The sequence below is a fragment of the Trachurus japonicus genome, chromosome 3, assembly GCF_045865225.1.
Source record: "Trachurus japonicus isolate A0001 chromosome 3, Traja_1.0".
In the NCBI taxonomy this organism is placed as follows: domain Eukaryota; kingdom Metazoa; phylum Chordata; class Actinopteri; order Carangiformes; family Carangidae; genus Trachurus; species Trachurus japonicus.
This window is the reverse complement of record NC_140909.1, coordinates 22310788-22331880: the sequence shown is the minus strand read 5'-3', so window position 1 is coordinate 22331880 and position 21093 is coordinate 22310788. Positions and strand designations below refer to the sequence as shown.

The 21093-nt window shown below is 41.6% G+C and overlaps 1 protein-coding gene across 2 annotated transcripts in view; it reads left to right on the top strand.

The window, feature by feature from the left end:
* Positions 1-3056: 3056 nt before the first annotated feature.
* The window catches only part of ntrk3b (neurotrophic tyrosine kinase, receptor, type 3b), a 176157-nt gene continuing 158120 nt past the window's right edge, over positions 3057-21093 (top strand). For both annotated transcript variants that reach the window (XM_085766841.1, XM_085766851.1), the window contains exon 1: positions 3057-3773. In XM_085766841.1, coding sequence (XP_085622967.1) covers positions 3532-3773 — 242 coding nt within the window. In that variant the 5' untranslated portion in view covers positions 3057-3531. The remainder of the gene's footprint in view (positions 3774-21093) is intronic.

The following is a 21093-nucleotide window of genomic DNA, read 5'->3' as shown; positions in this document are numbered from 1 at the left end:
GTAATTTTAACGGAGTCATTAAAAATCAACTATCAATACTCAGGCTATATTCAAGCATCTGTTCTGCACACTGCTGTTACAAGAAACTCAGAGATGATTGTTTTCCCAAATTGTGGACTGTGTGGGTCAGGAAAGCATCACTAGTGGTCTGACAAATGAAATGACATGGAAAAATGACACGGGGGAAAAAAATGAATTAAATAATAATTAAAAAAACAAAACAAATTAAAGCCGCAAGCGGCGATGACGGGCCCTCGCTCGCCCATGCCACCGCGGGGCCTGAGGCATGTCGGGGCTGCAATGCTTCGTTCATCCACCAGGTGGCGCTAAGCAGTTGTGGGTGGGTGCGTTCAGGGGCGGCCCCTCATCACTCATGTGAAGTTTGGAGTGAATCGGACAAAGCATGAAGGAATTATGAGCAGTTAAAGGTTCGTCCACCAGGGGGCAGTAATGGGATGCGTGCAGGTGTGTTCAGGGTCAGTCCCTCATCACACATGTGAAGTTTCGTGGAAATCGGACAATGTTGATGTAAAATATGCCACTTCCTGTTTCCACTAGGGGGCAAATGAGTGAGATCGCCTACCAGCATATGGAAACGTTGAGGTCGTGACCCTGGACCTGTGTACCAATTTTCATGTTGATACGAGTTCAATAAAGCCATCCAAAGGGCAAACGTATTGTCATGGCGAGGAATGGTCGCCGCGTCGCCACACGGACGCCATTACTCGTAGCTTCACAGCGTTCATAATGTAACTTCACCAACTGGTTCTGCATGTTTTAGAAGTAGAATGAAGTTGATGGGGCAAAGTATGTACATTTTCCAAATTTTAGTACACTTCCTGTTACCACCGGGGGGCGCTATGAGTTACGTGGGAAGTTAATATATCGGGACGTTCAGGGCGGAGCCATCATCATGTCCAGCAAGTTTGAAGTTGATTGGATGAAGTATGTGGTGTGAGAGCCACTCGTATGGACATGGCGAGCACGCCAAAGTGAATTGAGCGCTGGCAGCCACGCCCTTTGACCTACGGACTCACGGAGCACAAGATAAGCTCACCTAGGTCTGGAGATGTGGTATACCTAATTTGAACTTGATCGGGCGAACGCTCTGGGAGGAGTTAATTTTAGGCGGGAAAAATCTACACCAAAATGGCCGACTTCCTGTTGGGTTTAGGGCGTGGCTCCAATTCAATTTTTTGTATGTTTGGGTATGATACACGTGTGTGTCGAGTTTTGTATGTGTTCGACAAAGTAAGCGAAATTTGTCTATGAAGAATTTCGGAAAAACTTCAAGGGGGCGCTATTGAGGCATTTAGCCACGCCCATAGGAAACGACTCTATCTGCTGAAAAGAGCTCGCCATTCTTGACCCGTGTATGAAATTTCGTGAGGACACGACTTCGTTAAAGCACGAAAAGGCAAACGTAATTGTACGATAAAAAATCGTCAGTCGCGGCCGCGGCGGCACACGGACGCCGTTCGTCGTATCTTCACAGCGTTCATAATGTAGCTTCAGCAACTGGTTCTGCATGTATTAGAAGTGGAATGAAGTTGATCGGGTGAAGTATAGATTTTTAATGAATTTTTGCGTACTTCCTGTTACCACCGGGGGGCGCTATGAGCCAGGCAGGAAGTCGACACATCAAAACGTTCAGGGCGGAGCCAACGTCATGTCCTTTGAATTTCAAGTGGCTACGACGAAGTATGTGCGCGTAATAGGCAAACGTAATTTTACGACAAAAAATCGTCAGTCGCCGCGGCGGCACACGGACGCCGTTCGTCGTATCTTCAAAGCGTTCATAATGTAGCTTCAGCAACTGGTTCAGCATGTACTAGAAGGTGGAACAAAGTCGATTTAGTGAACTACGTATTTTTAACGAATTTTTGTACGTTTCCTGTTACCACCGGGGGGCGCTATGAGCGACGTAGGCAAATAATATGTCGGATCGTTCAGGGTCTCGCCATAGATTTTTGCACCAAGTTTGAAGCGTCTACGATCAAGTATGTGGGCATGAGAGCCGTTCGTATTTACATGGCGAGCACCGAAACAGTCGCCAAACTTCGGGGCACGCCAGAGGCCAAGCGCTTTGAGCTACAGACCTGCGGAGCACAAGATAAGCTCAGCTAGGTATGACGATGTTCTGGACCCAATTTGGAGCCGATCGGGCGTAACCCCTCGGACGAGTTCGTTTTGCGTAAACGAACTTTGAACCAAAATGGCCGACTTCCTGTTGGGTTTCGGGCTTCGCTATAGGAGGATTTTTTGTTCATCTCGCATTGATAAATACGTGTGCAGATTTTGGTCCGCTTTCGTTAACGTCATTTTTTTCCCTATGGGTTTTTGGCAAAATTGTAGGGGGCGCTATTTAGCCATTTCGCGTCGACCATGTGCGACCACTCAAAAATATCGTTTTTCGGATCCGGCCGGACACCCATGCAAAAGTAGACGCATTTTCGCCTTTGGGAAAGGGGCGAAATTGGGGTTTTAAGAGTGTGGGAATAATAATAATAATAAACAGCGCGATTTCAATAGGGCTTTCGCTGGGCGACTTGCAGTCGCCGCTCGGGCCCTAATAAATCCTTGGAAAAAATGCAAAAAAATGTGGTTGGATGGGGGCCACTAACATGTTTTAGTGGGCCATGCATTGTAAAAGGTGAAGAGACTCTACACATCCACCTGACTTTGCATTTTTCATGTTTTATTGATTTACAGAATTGAATCAAAGTGGATTTAATGCAGCTTCTTTGACACAGACTCTTTCGTCAAAGTGAAAACAGATCTCTGGTATCATTTGATGGAAAATGCATGTTGTTGTTCCAGCATTGTGTCTGTCTGTGTCTGTGTGTTTAAATGCTTTAATCCAAACATGTATTTTTATTTCCCCTTTAATCAATATCTTTGTAAAATATTTTTTGACCAATAATAATAATAATAATAATAATAATAATCACAAATGTATGCCGATTTACTAACTAATAATAACAGTTTTTTTTTGTATTGATATATTCATTATAATGCAGTCGATGTGCTGCACACTGTATGAATCATTATATGTCAAGTGTGGCTCTAACCACTGTTGATTGCATGCAGTTTCTGCAGGTAGGAGGGACTTGATGCTCCAACTTCTCGTTTTGTGTCTCTGCTCTCCAACCAGTCGTCCTGGTCCTGCTTGGAAAGAAACGACGACACGGCAGCACGGTTATTCCGGGGAAACACCATGTATCTTCAGATGAATAGACGACGGGAGCCTCGCTTTATTTCGCTGTCTTATTTTTGATTCCCGTTTTTTCTCCTTTTTGTTGCGTCTTTTTCTTTCTTCTTTTCCTCCCTTTCACGCAATCTCTGACGCGCAAGGACACCACAGCATCCATCCACGGCAGAAACGCTCACATAGAGCATCCTCTGTACAGACGCACCACCATCCTCCTCCTTCCTTCCTTCCTCCTACTCTCCTCCTCTCCTCTCTCCTGTTCTGTTTCTAACACAGAGGACATCGGGACCTCTTTTTCTCCCCCCGATTTACCCGGAGACATGGATCTATGGTTTCATTCGATCCGGATTTGCTGGTGGAGGGTTTTGTTTCTGATGAGTATTTTCCAGGACTATCTGAGCTCCATGCTGGACTGCCCGCTGACCTGCAGATGCTCTCAAACAGAGATCTATTGCAATAAGTCCGACAACGGCAGGTTTTTCCCTTTACTCGCCCTGCAAGATACTGGGAACAATGGGACCAATGTTGACATAGAAGAGTTATTCAAAAACATCACCTCTATGTAAGTAAATGCGGATTATTCCGTGCGTTTTTGAATCGTTAATTGATCACATCCTCGGTGAGGCAGGCGTCTGTGTTCCCGGAGTGTCTGTTGCTTTTTCTTTTGCACCGATCTGACTTGTTGGCTGATTATCTCTTTTAATTCACAGACTTTTTGCACTTCACTCACTGTTTATTGGCCTTTGCTTTATAATAAACCCATCTGTAGCCATCGCTTCTGTCAGTGTGTAAGGGGAAATGCGCTTATTCTGGTACAACAACGCAAATCCTTTAGAGCTATACCAACAAACTATCTTGCAAATCGAGATTTTTTTTTTCTTCTTATGCTTGTGTATGCGTGCGTGTGCGTGCGTGTATGTGCCCCCCACCCCCTCCAATAAAGTTGCTCCTCCGCAGCGGCACCGCAGGCCTGCATGGCCAAATGACAGAAGGACGTTGCGGAGAACCTCAGATCACCCATTCACTTGATTCCTCGTCCTCGTGTTACAGCAACTGCTCCGACAGATTGTGCTAAATGAAACAGAAATAAATGGTGCAGTAAGGTCAACCAGTTACATCTCAGCCCGCATCCTCAGAGGCCGATGCGACCCGACAAACTTTATTATGTGCAGATGATGCAGAGGGTCTAGACTGGAGGAGGGGGCAGCGGGGAGCGGAGAGGAGGGGGGGGGGCCTCACTTGTAGCTTATCCAACCCCCACTACTACCCCAATCCACCCCCGCTTCAGAGATATAAAAACCCAGGATGCTTCACTTTCACGGGATCCACGAAGTGTTTGCTTAAAACAGAGGAAGCGATGATGACGGCAGACAGCCCCCCACCCACCCCCACACCCCTCCCCAACGCTACCCACCCACCCACTCACTCACCCACCCACCCCTCACCCACACACCCCCAGAAGTACATTTTCATTCTGCATCCTCTCAACCCTCCCTTCTCTTTCTCCCTCTCTCTCCCCTCCCTTTCTCTCTCTCTGGCATCGATCCTTCCTGCCAACATCAAAGCTTCCTTTCTTGAAAAGTCAGTAAAAAAAAAAAAAAAGAAGGGGGGGGGGGGGGCAGAGCTCGGGCCTTAAAATAAGACCTCTGGTGTCGATGGGGGTGATTTGCATATAAAGTGAACATCTCCCTCTTTTTCACGCACTGGAATTCCCCGCACGGCTTCCCCCGCGTCGTCTTCAAGCCACAAAGGACTTTTCCTCCCATCAGTTTTTTGGTGGAGCGATTACCCTTTATCCGTTTGAGGGAGACAACAACTTATTTTGTGACACGGTCCATCGCTTTGCTGTGCCACTAGAGGGTAGCCTGGTACCCTCTATGCACCGGGAATCTCGAGCTCTTTACAACACTGGAGTCATTTACGTGACTGTTTTTTTATCACACACTTCTTTTTTCCCAGGCTAATCAGGTGCAGAATAAGAGTCATTTTAAAGCTCAGCAACATTAAAAGCAAAGAATAGCAAAGAGATGAAGGGTAGAGAGGTCACAGCACACTATTAGTGATTAGTGTGACCCCAGAGTGACCCTGAGATAAAGGTTTCTTCTATCTAAACCTGCTCCTGTTCGCTTAACACTAATTTATCTCTTCTCGTATCCACTGGGATCAACAGTGGGATAATCCGGTTCGTGTATTTTCACTTAAAAATGCCTAAAATCCAGTTTATAATGAGCGCAGAGTCCTGTGTTTAATTGCCTTTTTGCCTTTGAGAAACCCTAATGCAATTGACCCAGGACTAATTGTGCATTTCATGGTCCCTGGCCATGCAGCAGGCCGGTTTGTTTTCTTGCTGCTCAGCATGGATGACAACCTCCACCCAGCACCACCGCTCAGTGACAGCTTATCAGAGGCGCTGCCCAAAGTCTCATCAGCTTCCATATCTGATGGGAATTCAAACCACATTGAGATAGTGGTGGGTAGAACTTGTGTAATATCTGACACACTGGACACTCGCCTCTGTATGGTGATGAACTATATATGATACAGTTAATTCTTTGGCTTGAAACGTTAACAGTATATAAATATGTATTGTGCTAACTGAGACATAATAAACAACAGAGGTGATTGCTTGGTGTTAATTTATTAACTGGACAGAAAAAAACAAGCTCTAAAGATAACAAGCATTAATACAGAGCATGTGTGACTGAGGCTGCAAACAGTGCAAATTGTCCTTGCTCCTGCGTCTCTTTGTGAGGTGTTAAATGAATGAATTTTGCTAACAAGAAGTCTGTTTCATTCATCACGAGGGAAACAAGGAGAGATGAGGAAAATAGAAAGTAAATCGACGGCTCAGAGCAGGAAGTGTAGGAGGATTGGTCAGCCAAAAAAAACCTGCCGAGTTAGTTATCCATTTCTCTCACATTAGAGATTCATCATCACAAGAGAAATCAGTGTGTGAAGTGCATAAAATAAGGCCTCGCTGTGATACTTGAAGACGGGACTGTTCTCTGAGTGCTGCTGAAGCGTTTGACAGGTCTATGTGTACACGCTCTGACCGCAGGTGCACAGTTGTTTGCAGAATCCAATCAGTGTTTCCACCTCTGGCATTGGCATGATGTTTGGCCTCATTTTGTTTTCCGTCTTTTTTGTGCTGTCGAGTGGCTGGTTTTGAGACAAGGGTCTGATGTATCAGACAAATCTGTATAGTCATCACCGTGGCGTCAGTTGCTAAGTGCCTGCAAAATGTATTTACAGAAAAATCAGCCCCCTTCATTCCTTCATCCTTCCATTTGACTATAATTGTGGATGTATTCACCAGCATCCATGCATTTCCTGCTGAAACTGCTGCAGAGCACTGAACTAAATCAATTTGTGAGAGAGTTAGTGAATGTCAAAGTGCAAAAGCTGCGTTGCTGAATGACTCATAACTTTTTCGTAGCATTACAAAAAAAAATGTTAATAAAATATAATGTACAGGGACTGATCTCACAATCATGTAATCAATGTATAAAACATGTTAACTACAGAACCTGTAACGTCCTGAAAGATCATTTTTTCATCATGTGCACAAAAAAATAACTGTCTATCATCAGTTTGAAACACCACCATCAGCAAGAAGGTTAGGTTTTCTGTGCTTGCCCAAAGAATATGGAGATTTTCTTAGAAGTGAAACATTATGTAATTTTCTGTTCCACCTAGAAAATGAGGTTAAGTCCCTCAATTTCCCAGGAAAACTGCACCACTTTTATAGTGAGGACATTATGACATTTAATGGCACCGTACGGTATTCACTGTAGTGTAATGCCTAGCATAATCTCACCGGGATTTATAGTTCGTCAATTCTATTTAAAGATCCCCTCTGGATAAGTTTGAAGACGTTAAAAATACTTTGCTTTATATTATGGTTTATCCTGAAAGAAAATCAATGACCTTGGTTAAACATTCTCCACTTCATCTAAACATCCAAAATCTATATGTAAAGACTTTTGGTTAAAAAAGCTGAAATATACCATGTGTATGTGAGGTTTCCAGTTTTCCACATTACATTGCATGTTGGGCAATGATTGGCTGTCTAGTTGTGATGTCCTAAAATATGAGGGTGGAGAAGCTTTCCTCTTCCAGCAGATGAATGTGAAACATCCCTGCAGTTTCTATCTCTGCACAAAAAATTCAGCCACGAAAATAGTGAGAAATAAGATAAACACACTCTTTAATAGAGGGAGGCTTAAAAGATTTAGTCCATCTATCCATCCATCTATCAATCTATCCATCCATCTTATCATGTATGGTGTTTGTTCTTACTAGGGTAAGTCATTAGGGCAGATGGTTCTCTTTCAAAGTGATTAGAGATCCTCCATTGGCGTTTGAAATGAACCAACTGCCTAAAGTTGTGTTGTTTTGGCGTCTTTAAAGTAAACCCTTTCTTCAATCAAAGAGATTTATGTGGACTTGTAAAATCACCAGCTGTTTATCTGCAAACAGAGTCCCACACTCCAAAATGGTTTCCTCTTTATCTGCTTTGCCAAACATAGCTTGAAGTTTATCATCTAATATCTTTAAAATCTCAATGATCCAGTCAATAAATGTCTGTTGCTTCTAATATCCTGAGACTTAAGCTATAAATCCTCAACATATGTATCCTCATTAATGTTTTACTATCCTGGAAATGTCACTTTCAATTACTAGAAGTCAAACATACCGGAAAGAAACCAGAAAGAGGTTCAGTTCATGTGTTGGCACCACTGAGTTCCAGTCAGACATACAGGATAAATTGCTAGTATCCTGTATCAGACTTGGTATCTGATCTCTATGTGGAAAAAGGAAGAAAACAAGATCTAACAACAAAAGAAGAAAAATAAAGTAAAAAGCTGTCACAAGAATCAGTAGCATTACCTACTGAAGTGAGTACATCACCTGCCATCACATTCAACAATTACCTAAAAACTTTGGGTCAATATGATTCCTTCAAGAAATGATTATTTTTTTCTCGCTTTCCATTTTTCTCTTTTTTAAATTTTAAAACACCTCGACTCTGCTTGAAACTATCGATCTTTGGACACCCTCAGCTTCAAATTTTATATGAAACCTGCCAGATATGTATGTGATGCTGCCAAAGAAACCTGTTTCACATGTTTCCAAGGTCCGCTTAGGTGACTTGTGTGGGCTGAGAGTGTCCCCCAGTTCAGACACTGAGCATTGCTGCGTTACATAAGTCAGCGTTTTCTCTCCCTCTTTAAACTCCTGTGCAGCCCACATACTGCATGTGTGTCTGACTGTGGCCAGTAGCAACTACAGCTCTAAATATCTGCTTTATAATTCTTGCATAAGGCTCCTGCATAGACAAGTGAATTTTTATAGGATTTCACTGGAACACAAGTGGAGTATTTCCTGTTCAACTGAGAGTCTTTGCTAAAGTGGAGTACTAGTTGAACCCATGATCTTGTGCACGTTTGGATGTATTTAAAGGGCCACTCCATCTATTTAGTTATTAATTTCTGTAAAGGTAGGAAAATTGCTATAGACACATTTAGAAAACAGATATGTGAAATTAAGCAGTGCTGGCTGCGATCTTCTAAATTTGACTCCCTTGTACCGGTAAACTAAAGATAATACCAACACCCTCAATTTTGCTAATGCAACACTAATGTCTATACCCTCCATGTCAGATTAAGTTATTGTCTTTGTAGTACAGGCTTTATCCAAGGCTCAAGAGAGCCACAGAAGAACTATCCCAAATTTGTCTTGCCTTTCACTTGCAGAGTTGTACGGCTCGTGAATAAAATAGTGGAGTGGTCGTTCAACACCTGGAGGCAGCTAAATATGTTCAAATAAAAGCAACGTATTGGACTAATTAATGTTAAAAGCACTGATCCAGTTGTGTATTTTTTTTTCTTTTGCTAAATGTGCTGTTAAATATATTTATTTCTCAGCCTCAGGGCCCTGTTTAAAGGAACATTCATCATATGCACGGTTAAATTGCGCAGTAGAGGTGCTGGATTTGGCAGCATTAGCAGAGACATAAAGGATGAGAGAGATAGCATGACAGGAGAAAAAAAAGTAATATATCCAACATTAGGTATGACAGCAAAGCATAAGACTATTTTTGGACATATTTATAATGAAATCTGGTTTAATTGATAATAACATACTTGCAGCCAGACTGTGTGAATTTCAGATATTCTGAGTAATGATTTGATTAATATCTTTTGGGAGAATAACTGACAACTTCCAGATTTTCCCAGGCCCAGTGAGCTGGAACACAGTCAAAGGGTTTTGTACTACCCCCTAATCTGGGATGTCAGATGGATGTACCTCCCCACCGCCAACTCCCCATCCAGATGCACTCACACACCTTCACTGCCTCCCCCTCCTTGCTGCCAGTAAATTTATTTATTTCCCCTCTACCTCCATCCTGCTCTGTATCCATGCATGTCCCTATCTTTATTTCCTTCTACGCTGTTGAAGTCTTGATGTCTGGGTGTCTGATGCCCAACTCACCTGAATCTCTTTGTCATCTTGATTTACTTTTCTTTGTAGCATTGATATTTTTCATTCTATTGTGTTTTTTTGGGGGGGAGGATTTTTTTTTTCATACTGTCTATGGGTGAGATGTCTTAACAAGCCTTCAGGGGTGACTTTGTGTGATCTGCCGTTTTTGGTGTGTTAGTATCATTAGAAGGCACAAATACATGTAGGTATAGGGCCTCACTTACGCTCTGTTGACTGCTCCTGAAAAATGTAGCTCAGAGCTTTACACCTGCCTGACTTCAGCCTCGGATTTCTGCTTTACATTTAAGCAGATATGAAGCAAAAGAGACACAGTCATATTTTCACTGCAAACCTGCTGCATAGCTCCCCTTATGGAAAAATATTTGGTTCATGAAGCTTTTAAATAGCACTAATCAACACATGATTTTCCTTCATATTTGTGTCAATACATGAGTTCTGGTTCAGATTCCAAAAAAAGCACACAAAAGAAATCTTAGATCTAGGAATATGAACAGATTTTTCTCAAGCTTCCTTTCTTTTTATATCATTTAACAAAAAGTCAGACTTCTCTAATACAAAATGTCTAACCACAGGAGACAGTACATGAAATTAATTTGAATAAAATAGATGGAAACTGACAAAATATGGATTTGAAATGAGAGATGGAATCTGTCAAGACACATCTCCCGGTATATAACGGATTTCTCACAATATTTTTACAGACAAAAGTTTGATAATAACCCTACGTTTTAGACTTTTAAATTGGTTCGGTGAGAATGAAGCAGCAGGATACTAGATAGACAGTACACAGTGTCACTACTAGCTAAAACAGCTTTTAGAATATCTACAGTGGCTGCAGTACTGTGTAATAAAAGGAACATTGTAGTTTTGTAAGAGCTATTCATTTTAATTAATTAATTAATTAGTGCCCTGTCTTAAGGTATTAAATCGATTAGCAAGGAAGTGATTTACCAGTGGGACTCAGGTGACCATGGTAACCTTCAAACTTCTCAGTCAACTTCCTGTCCCGTGCAGTGTCGGTGTCATTGCTGCAAGTGCCGTTTAACCACCCAGGCTGGAGTTGCTAACACTTGTGCTCCAGGTCGGTTCTCACCACACAGACCCCCTGCTGCTGCCGCAGTGCGAGGCACACCTCAGGCAGTGCACGACGGGCTTCTCTGTTATAAGCATATCATCAAGTTTGCATGAGCCTGTCTTTGTAAAAAGTAGGTCACGGCTGCCATCTGAGAATTAGGAGAGAGCGCCTTTTTTTTCTTCTTCGTTCAGATCCTCTACATGCAGGGATGCAGTGAGAAGTCCCGACCATGTGACTGACCCAGCTTCTCCCACGCCCCCACCACCTCAGCTCCTGCATCTGCAGGCAGCCCTTGCGCCTTAAAAGATGCATACTAATGAGGCACCCCCACCACCGCCACCCTTTAACAATCAAAAGATGCATTGAGGCTCGAGGGGTGAAAAATACTGAAGGCTCTGCTGTTTCAGCCAGGATTAGAAAAACCCTTTAAAGCCCTGCAGCAGCATTCCGGGGGCTTTCTGTTGACATTTAGTTGAGCTTCTGCTTTTATACAGCAGATTATGAGTCAGTGTCGCTACTGTGGGCAACAGTTTATCATGTCAAATTTAGGAGATTGAAGGGGGCTGAAAAAAATCATGTATCTACCTATTTAGACTGCCATTTGTTCCATGGTGGCATGAAAAAACATAAAACAGACCCGACTGAAATGATTCCCTTGTGCATAGTCAATCGATTTACATCTATTTACATGCATTGCCTTTTGCTGGAATTTTTTATTTATAATGTGCCATGTGATTGCTCAGTAATAGGCAACAATTATCAAGTACCTGCTGCTGTGAGATATCTATGAGGCAGACACTTTTATGTCTAATCAGGTAGCAAGAGCTTTACTGAGGTTTTATTACAGTTAATCATGTTTAAACATGGTATCTCCAGGCTTAGTGAAGCCACACTGAAAGCAGCATTATGGCTAATTCCTTCTTACGCATGATACTGATGGATGATTCATAGTATGAGGCATTGCTGTGATGGTGGTGACTTGGTAACTCTTTTCTCTCTTGAACTCTCCGTCTCCGATTCTCTCTGTTGGTCCGTCTCTGTCACGCAAACACATTGTTAATTTCCTAAGCGATAACCTCTACCCAGGTCAGGATGTATGTTTGACCCTCACAGCGTCCATCACCGTGTGTCAACTTCACCGCCAGACGTCACTGAAAACCTAACCATCCTCCTTTCTCTCCTGGGCCCACTGATAAAACTCCTGCTTATTATGCATGTGGGATGTTTTGTGTTTCAAAAAACATCAATCATCATGTATTATCAAGTAGGATGAGTCACCCCCACCGCCCTCCATGTCAGTTATGACTGGCAGGGCTGTGTGAATAATGCAGATCTCTTAGTCCTCACTGAACTTCAGCCATGTTCCTCTACGGGTTCGCTTTGTTGGTGGATGCTATTCAGCTGCATTCAGTGCTCCATTTGGTGAAAAGGGAAACATTTCCAACAACAAGTCTAAAGTTCTGCTTCATTGTTCATCTCTGTGCTTTTTCCATTCATCTGCAGCTCTGTATTGTTGCCTGTAATAAAATCTTGCTTAGCATATCTCAGCGTGACCCCACATGGCTCCTGCTTGGGGGTCATTTGTAGCTCCAAGCTTATTCCGGCCTTGCACCAGACCATTAGTATTAATTTTGTTAATTTTACTATTTTTCAGGTCACAGCCATTTCAGAAGCTGTGAACTAGAGAAAGAAAAACATTCACTTTCAAAAGCTGAAAAATAGTTGCTCTGGTTTTTTTGGCATTTCTTTGTTCGCAGACAGAATAGCAGCACATTACTCAGATAAGAGCAGTGAGCTGCCCTCTCCCGCCCTCATCCGTCCATCCGTTTTCCATCTGTACAAACAAGTGAGATCTGTTCGAGGCAATATGTGCACTGATGTTTGGGTGGTAAACACTCATAATGAATAAATGGCTCTAAGTTCCTGACTGTTTAGCTTTGACCGCCAACGTGAGAACAGGATGAAGCATTGCAGCACAAATGTAGCTCCATATTTCCCACAAAGCAGAGAGAAACATATATTGGCCCTGAGTGCTATACCAGCCTCTATTTATTGATTACCTCAGATGGTCTGATATCTGTATTTGCTGTGTTTTGTTGACTATTGGTGCGTATTAACACTACATCAAAACATTATGGACACGACAGGCCATTCAGCCGCGCTCACCGATCATTCTCAGTGAGCCGAGGACCCTGTGGCCAGAGAGCACCAGGAGGGTTTTTAAGACCCTGACAGAGCTTTGTGAGGCAGATGAGAACACATTAATAGTAAATGGTCCACTGGGACTCAGCTCTCCTTCCTACTGGCTCCCTGTTGGTGCAATGACCTTGGCACCCCAGTCAGAAACACGGCCACTCTCCATCTTCTGTCATAGGCTAAAAATCTCATCTGTTTAACAAGTAAATGATATCTCCTCTCACCCTGCTGATCACACTCTCCTCTCTGACATCTGCATTAGCTACATACTGTACATTACCCTCTTACATTAAAAAAATCCCTTTTTTTCCTCCTCCCATTTCTTACAAATTGGATTCTTCTGTTCTCTTTGCCCTTTAGTGTCCATTTTTTGAATTTGTTTGAATTCCTCATGTCAAGCTAAGCTAACCACCTGCTGGTAGCTTCAAATTAAGCAAACAGATTGTAGCCTTGATATTTTTGATTTTCTCTCCAAGGGAGGAAGACTGCATTTCTCATGAGCTCTAGCACGTATTGTCATAAAGATGCTTATCTGGCTCGGACATCAGGGCTCCAGACTAACTTTTTTGTGAGCAGTTTTAGGCAAATTACTTTGGAAATGTATTTAAACTCCTTAAGAACAGCCTCTAGCAGGACAGTGGAGTACCAGAGCAGGCTGACTTTATAGCCCTGGACGGGTGCTCAAGTGTGGATGAGAGGAGAGAGTCAGGGCAGAGGAGGAGACCCGAGTTTTGGTAAGCCCACCGAGTCTGAGACAGACGTGGAGCACCAGGACCGCTGAGTTTAGTGACACCGAGCTGCTCCGCCTGCCTCGGCTGTCTCTGGTGCAGAGAAGCTTCTCACTCATTCGTTTTCTTTTTCTCTCAATCTCTGTCTCCTGTCAAATTGCTCTGCTAGTCTCTGTTGGCGCATGCGCGTAGTCAATTGCAGTAAATCGCTCTGTCTTTCCGAGGAAATGCTGGGTGAGTCGACCACAAAATAACTACAAAAGATAAAACGATATATCTATTGAAAATGGACATAAACAAGTGTGGGTAATGTAGATTCATCCACATTAATGAGACTCTGTTATAACCAAAAGCAACCTTCAGTGGGTGTCTTTAAGTTGCACACCTAAAATATGAAGTGTATTGGGAGGACAAGGCACTGCGTTGCTGATGAAGATGAAATGCTTTAAAGGTGAAGAATGTCGTCAAAGCAGAGGCCACACTTGTCAAAAAGTGATATTAAAGAACATGAAATTTTGGCTTTAACAGCTGATATTGTTGGTGCATATTAAATTAAAGTAAAACATTGTAAAACCAAGCAGATGAAAATAAACTAAATCTGTAAACTGTGCAACACATCACTTTCATGTTGTAATAGCTACAACTATTTTAAATTGTATCATCCCTATTAAATAAATACAAAATAAGATAAAATAAATCTATACTAAAAAAACTGAAGTATAATCCCTTGAACCAATTACCGTCTAGGTCTTTAATTAGGTGCAATCTTAAATAACATATTTCTAGCATTTATTTACTCCCTTTTTTAACTCCTCTTAAGAATTTACATTGATTATAACACAAAATGCAATCCGTTTGATATTTTCAGTGCACAGTTATGCATTGCTAAATGACTAACAGACAAACATCGGACAGTTTGTGACCTTATTCCGCCGTGATCGGGACACTGGAGATTTCAGTAAATTTCATCATCCCATATTTCGTGCATTTCATGAGGCACAGAGTTTGGTGTATAAGTTATTAATAACACATGGTCCCCACATTATACAAGTCAATGTCAACAGAGTCAACAGGGCTAAACAACAACAAGTATGAGTACAAACATTACTGGGAGTGGTGGCACTTTTGGGAGTAGAACCAATTAGGTGTCCCGGCAAAATTATACTCCATGAGAAAAATTGGAATCTAAACTTTTGACAGGACCTGATGGATGAAACTGGCTGCCACGTCTGTCAGGATAAGTGACTTGAGGCGGCAGCTGTCTGCATTTGACACTGTGAACTGTAGATGCTTCCTATTTCCAGAGGAAGCCATCACCTGTCAAGCATCACTAATGTGTTTATTGTTACTGGAAAGATCAACTTGTTCCCCTCTGGTTGTTTTAGAGAGGAGACAGTTGGAGTGTCAGTGACTGAATGTTTGGTGTTGTGCAGATCACTGCCTTGTTGAAATCTATTGTTTCAGGGCCTTAAGATATTTTTCCTGAATAATTATTCCACTTTTGATACTGTCTGATATGTTATACGACTCTACAGATTCCCTTGGGCACAAACATGTGTTAGACTCCCTGCCCGTCCATCCTGAGCATGACTGCTACATACTGTATCTTTGTGGTATATTTGTGTCTATACATAGCCAATGTTGCCTCTTTTGCATCCCTGTGTAGTTGTTTTTCATCAAAATGGGGTTATTTTGTGGCTTGTCCAATTGGCCCACAAGTAATCCATCATAAATGGTGATCACTCATTATATAACAATATTAGCACTTGTAAGGCATGCACAGTAGGGTCACAATCCCCTGCCAAGGCTTGATGTTCTTGTAGACAGATGAGGTGTGTTCTGAGGTGACCCTGTCTAGCTCGGCGGATTAGGAGTGGACTGGCATTTTAATAAAATACCTAGTACGAATGTGTGTAAGACAGACAGACAGAGTGAGAGTGTTATTTAAATGGAAGCTGGAAGAAAGAAAACAAATCAAATATTCAACCTTGACCTCTGTCTCCTCCTTGTTTCATCCTTCCTACTGGAAGTAATTGGTTTACACTATAGAAAACTGTAGTATGTGAGGATGAGATGTTATTACACATCAGAAAACAAGACATATTTGGAAAGTATTTAACAAGAACCTTCCATAAAATCCCTTTTTGCTTGTACCAACTAAATCTGACAAAGTTGATGCTTATTGATTTGCCTAGAGAGGAGGAAATGTAGAAGCAATTCTTTGTAATGAAAGGGTTCTTCTGCCAAAAACACTGACAGTATCAACTGTATCTATTTTGTAGTCCACCTTTCCAAGTTATTATTAAGACTGCACCAGTACATAAGCCTGAGATTCAAGTGCCTGCGATTGTTAAGACACTGTCAAGAGATCGCATTCTGGTGGTTTCCTGCACTCCTGCACTAAATCGAGTCTGGTGCATTTTGCTGTAAAGAAAAATGGAGAAATCTTAATTATTTTTCTTTTCTTATTCTCTTGACCGGCACAAGACGGACTCATGTTTTCATTCATCAAGAATTAAAGTCAGAGGTTCAAAGAGGTTCACATACTGTCGTAGTTCTGACCATAAACGGCCATTCGGCTGCATTATTCTCATGACTCGCCACGAAGGAAACGCTGGTTAGCTCGACCAGCATTTCCGCCACCACTAATAATAACAAAATAACGATAGAGACAGAACGATATATTTATTGAAAATGGGCCCATTAACAAGTGTGGGTAGCGGAGATTCATCCACATTAACATGAGACTTTTATATAACTGAATAGAAACTCCTCGTTGTCCCTTTAAAACTCATCAACCATTTTGTATTTTTATTTGTTAGATATTGTGCAATGAATTTGGAAGCAAAGTAGTTGCAGGTTGTATTTCATCAGGGTGTTCTTCTTAAAAAATCAACAACAACAATAAGACAACATTATTAAACACATTACATGTTTCTTTCTAACCCTTCTTGTATAATTTGAAAGCAGTAGCAGTCCATGAAATCTGTAATATATAGTTCCAGGACACTGCTAGTGAATGGAATGAAATATTAAGAGGATTTCCACTGATCGATTTGATATCATCTAGTCGAAGAATATGTGGTTATATAAACTGTGAATTTACCATATTTGCACAGCCTCTTTTAAAACTCTTACCCCTGTTCAGCCTGGCAAATCTGGTCTGAATGCACCCCTTATAATCAAGGTGAATTTTAAATAAATGAAACCTTTGAACATGCGCAGTCTTTGATCCTTTGTTTTGAGGAGATGATAGTCCTCTTTTGTCTCTTGCACCTCTCCTCCACCACCTCACAGTTTTTTATTTCCTGGAACAGGACACCTTCAGTCACTCTCAACCCTGTTAACAGAAATAGCTCACTGTTATTTTGACACCTGGCTAAATATCACCTTGGCTGAATCTAAATCCAGCTGCGAGCCTCGTTGTCTTGCTGCAAGTGTAAATTCCTCCTGTCAGAGTCCTTCGTCAACATGGAAATGCTAATTTACCAGGAGCTCTAATTAGCACGAGGACTCAGGTGGAGAAGCATCAGACACACACACGCGTAATTCAGCTTAACCTTTTGCTTTGATTTCCCTCATGGCTGATTTCTGGTATTCAAAGCAAACAGTTCTGTTTGCCCTCGTGGTTCTGAACCTATGTCGTGTTGCTGTGTATCATTTTGGAACTGTGCTCTCCATTATTCATGCCTTTCAAGTTACAGTAATACACTTGCACACACACATACACATGCCAAATTACTGTGTCCCTAAGCATCCTTACACATGTTTCACGGCATTTCTGCCATCTTTAGGACCTTCTGTGCCATGATTAATTGAATGTATATAGTATAAACCTCCCCCTAAACACTCTGAAACCATCTATTCCTCCACCAGAATTACACCCTTTTCAACTCCAGCCTCCATTTATTTTCAAAATAACAATAATAATAATAATGACTTTTTTTTTTTTTTTTTTTTTTATAATTGTAGAGCTCTATAAATAAGGACAGTGGTGGGCTGATATAAAAGAATTACACCTTAGAAAACTCCACTGAGACTCACAATAATTTTGTGAAAACCTATGAGTGATGCTACACATGTTTAATAGCCTATAAATTGGATTTTTAAGTATGGAGAAATTTTACATATCTGATCATACCAATCGTGCAACACGGAATTACCTCGTGACTTAACACTCAGTACTCAATTGACATTTTAAGGAGCTAATTATTCTCCTCGATGTCTTATTCCACTATCCTAGTCCTAAGTCAGAGTCATGTATGTTTATGTTTCTCCACGGACATCTAGCCAGTCCTCTGTGCTGAGATAATAACAAGGGGAACTGGCATTATTTTCCCAATGGCAAATATAAGCTGCTACACAAAGGTCAAAGTTCAGAGCAAAAACAAAATGGATGATAAGGAACTGGCAGATAAAGAAATGAAATATAAACAGAGAAGCGGAGGACCCCTAAATGTCCATTTTCACTGTAAACTGGAAGAAGACAGAGACAGACTTGTTTCAGACCAGGAAGCTGCGATGGAGTGCAGTGAAGTGTAACCCAAACCAAACTGAGTAATTACGTTTTTTTTTCTCTCTCTCAGGTAATGGCACTGCTAGGAAAAGGATGGTAAAGAGACTATTTGTGGCTTTTAAATCCCTCAATTTCCAGGAGTTACATAAAGATGGGTGCACTGAAGTCAAACAAGAATGGTTAAAATGATAGAACCTCAAACAATAACGTTAACTGCGTGTTAAAGCTTTTAGTAGCAGATAATGACAGTGGCATGAATGTTAAAATGTAAGTACATGTTTGACATTAGAGGCTGTGCTACCATTTAAGGGGATAGTTTGGGTTATTTGTTGTGAGGTTTTTTGAGGTTCTAATTACTTACAGTAGATTAAGATCAATTGCTGCCAATTTAGAGAAGCGGCACACAAGCTGAGTGGTGTACTACTGCCAACTGGGTCAGCAAAAAACACAATTCCCGTTTAAAACATGACCACAGACAAAACATGTATCAGCTCACGTGTACATTTTAATTTGAATATTCACAAAACTTTATTACTCTGTCAAGCAGCCATTTCCTTTGGAGCTACATTTTTCAAACAATGGACTGACACATTCCTTCCCACAAGAGGACCTGCTGTATTAATCTGCAGATCAGCTTTAGGAGTTAGACTAGGTGTGTAATTCCAAAGGTCAGAGCTCTTTGACAGCAAGATAAAGCAGTAAAAATGTCCAAAATAAAGTGTAGCCTACACTTGAACTGAAATTAGTTTTTTGTTGTCGTTGTTTTTTTCTGTGGGCATTTTATAACACCTTTTCTGCTGACCCCTTCCACAGCAGCAAATCACTCAGCTGGCCCTCACACTTGTAAAGTGTGAGGATGTCCCTGTGTGGGGCCGAAATAGAAACTCTTCAGTGGATCTAATCTGAATGGTTAAACAAGCGGACAGCTGAATGTATCTAGTAGGACTAAGTGGATGGAGATAAACATCAGAAGTATTAGAGGTAGACATATTTAACCCAGGTAATTTCTGTGTTTCATAATTGGGATAATAGCTGTGCCTTTGTCACGTACCCTTATAATAGAGATGCTTATCAGATGCTATTAAATCTAATTATAGTGTTTATACCGACACGATTAGGTACATCCTTGAGACTCACTTTCAGGGCTGTGAACTGATCTCAACTTTAGATGAAGAACGTGGACATGAGCAGAATGCATATGTTCCTGGGTCATTCCTGTTCGTGACAAGACGCATCATTTTCACTATAGTGTCACTAGACTAATGTCTGTTTAGCTGCAAATAGATGTGTTATGTATTCATGATTAAATTCCATTGACACTGACCCAATTCACAGACAGGTTCAATTTACTGCTAATCAGGATGTGGAGTAATTACAGAGCAGAGTCATCGATCAGAGGTGTGGTCCAAGGGATCCACCAGAAGTTTGAAGAGATAACAAAGTTCCTTTTAGAGTTATCTCAGTGTGTTGGCAGGTGTCTGGAGCATGAAGGCACTCCACTCCTCGGCCCTCAATCTAAATCCTCACCCACATTTCACTCCAATTCCAAATTTCAAACTTCTCTCCTCTATTATGACACTCAACCTTTTGAGAGGAACTTTAAGAGGAGGATGAACTCTGAGCACAGCTAGTCAAATCAATCTAGTCATGGTGGAGGAATGGAGCGCTTCATTACTGGGAGGGCTGAGGAGCTCTCCGATCAGCTCTCTAATATCACTGTGATCCTCTTCTCTTTTCTTACCTAATTGAATTCTCCAGGAGAGATGCCCCTCAGCTGCACATTTATCATATCCTGAAATTGGAGGAGACTAGCTCCATGAAGGACGTGCGCAGAACATTTAATCTACTCCTCGTTCTGTAAGCCGAGCGCTGTGGTCTCTGCCAGAGCCTGAGTTATCCCGCTGTAGACCGCTGGCCTTCAGAGATGTTTTATTTATTTATTTACATTTCACAGCTACCCAAGATTAACAGGGGCCGCAGCAGAAGGCGCACACGTTCCGTATCAAATGTGCTGCCCGTCATGTACAGGATGACCACTGTTTACACCAGATGGCATCATAATCTATAATCAAAGTCCTGTGAATGCAGCTGAGTGCACAATATGTCTCTCTCCACTTCAGCTCTTTCTTTCCTTCTACCACTATCTCTCCTCACAGTGGTAGATGTTCCTTTTCCTCTCTTTTCCCCTTTTTCTTTACTTGCCTTTTCTTTCCTGTGGCCATATATAGGATCCAATTTACATAAAGATTGAGTGCTGATGAGTAGGCGAGGCATAAAGAAGAGATTTTGTGGAGGACAGTTGCACATCCGGCTCCTCTGCAAGGGACACTTTAAATTGTTGAGCATCATGTTACACCAGCAGACCCACGTCATCCCTTGTCAGACTAACACTGTAAGGAACCATCTCTCATTATTTAGCTCAACGGTATTAAAATCATGTCCTGTCCTGCCTTGCCTTATTCTGTCACAATCAAATACATATCTATTTTACTTGCCCTAGTGTTACAGTGTATCACATTATATCCCATCTTATTCTGTCCCATATCCAATCTTGTGTAACTTCCTTTCTTCACCCATCCGAATCCCATTCTATCTTTTATTCTCATATCAAATCCAACATCCTATAGCCATCTTAGTTTTGCATCTCAGTCTCTTCTACCCTACCCTATTTTATCCTATATCTTATCCTATCTTAGTATAAGATCCCATTTACAAGCCTATCTATCCTATCCTATACTATCTTGTTCTGTCATGCCCTGCCCTGTTGCACATTTCCTCACAGAACAAGGTCCCTTTATTATAGCCATATGATTGTGTCCAGTGAGTGCAGGGGATTTTGTTCAAACTTTTACATTCCAGT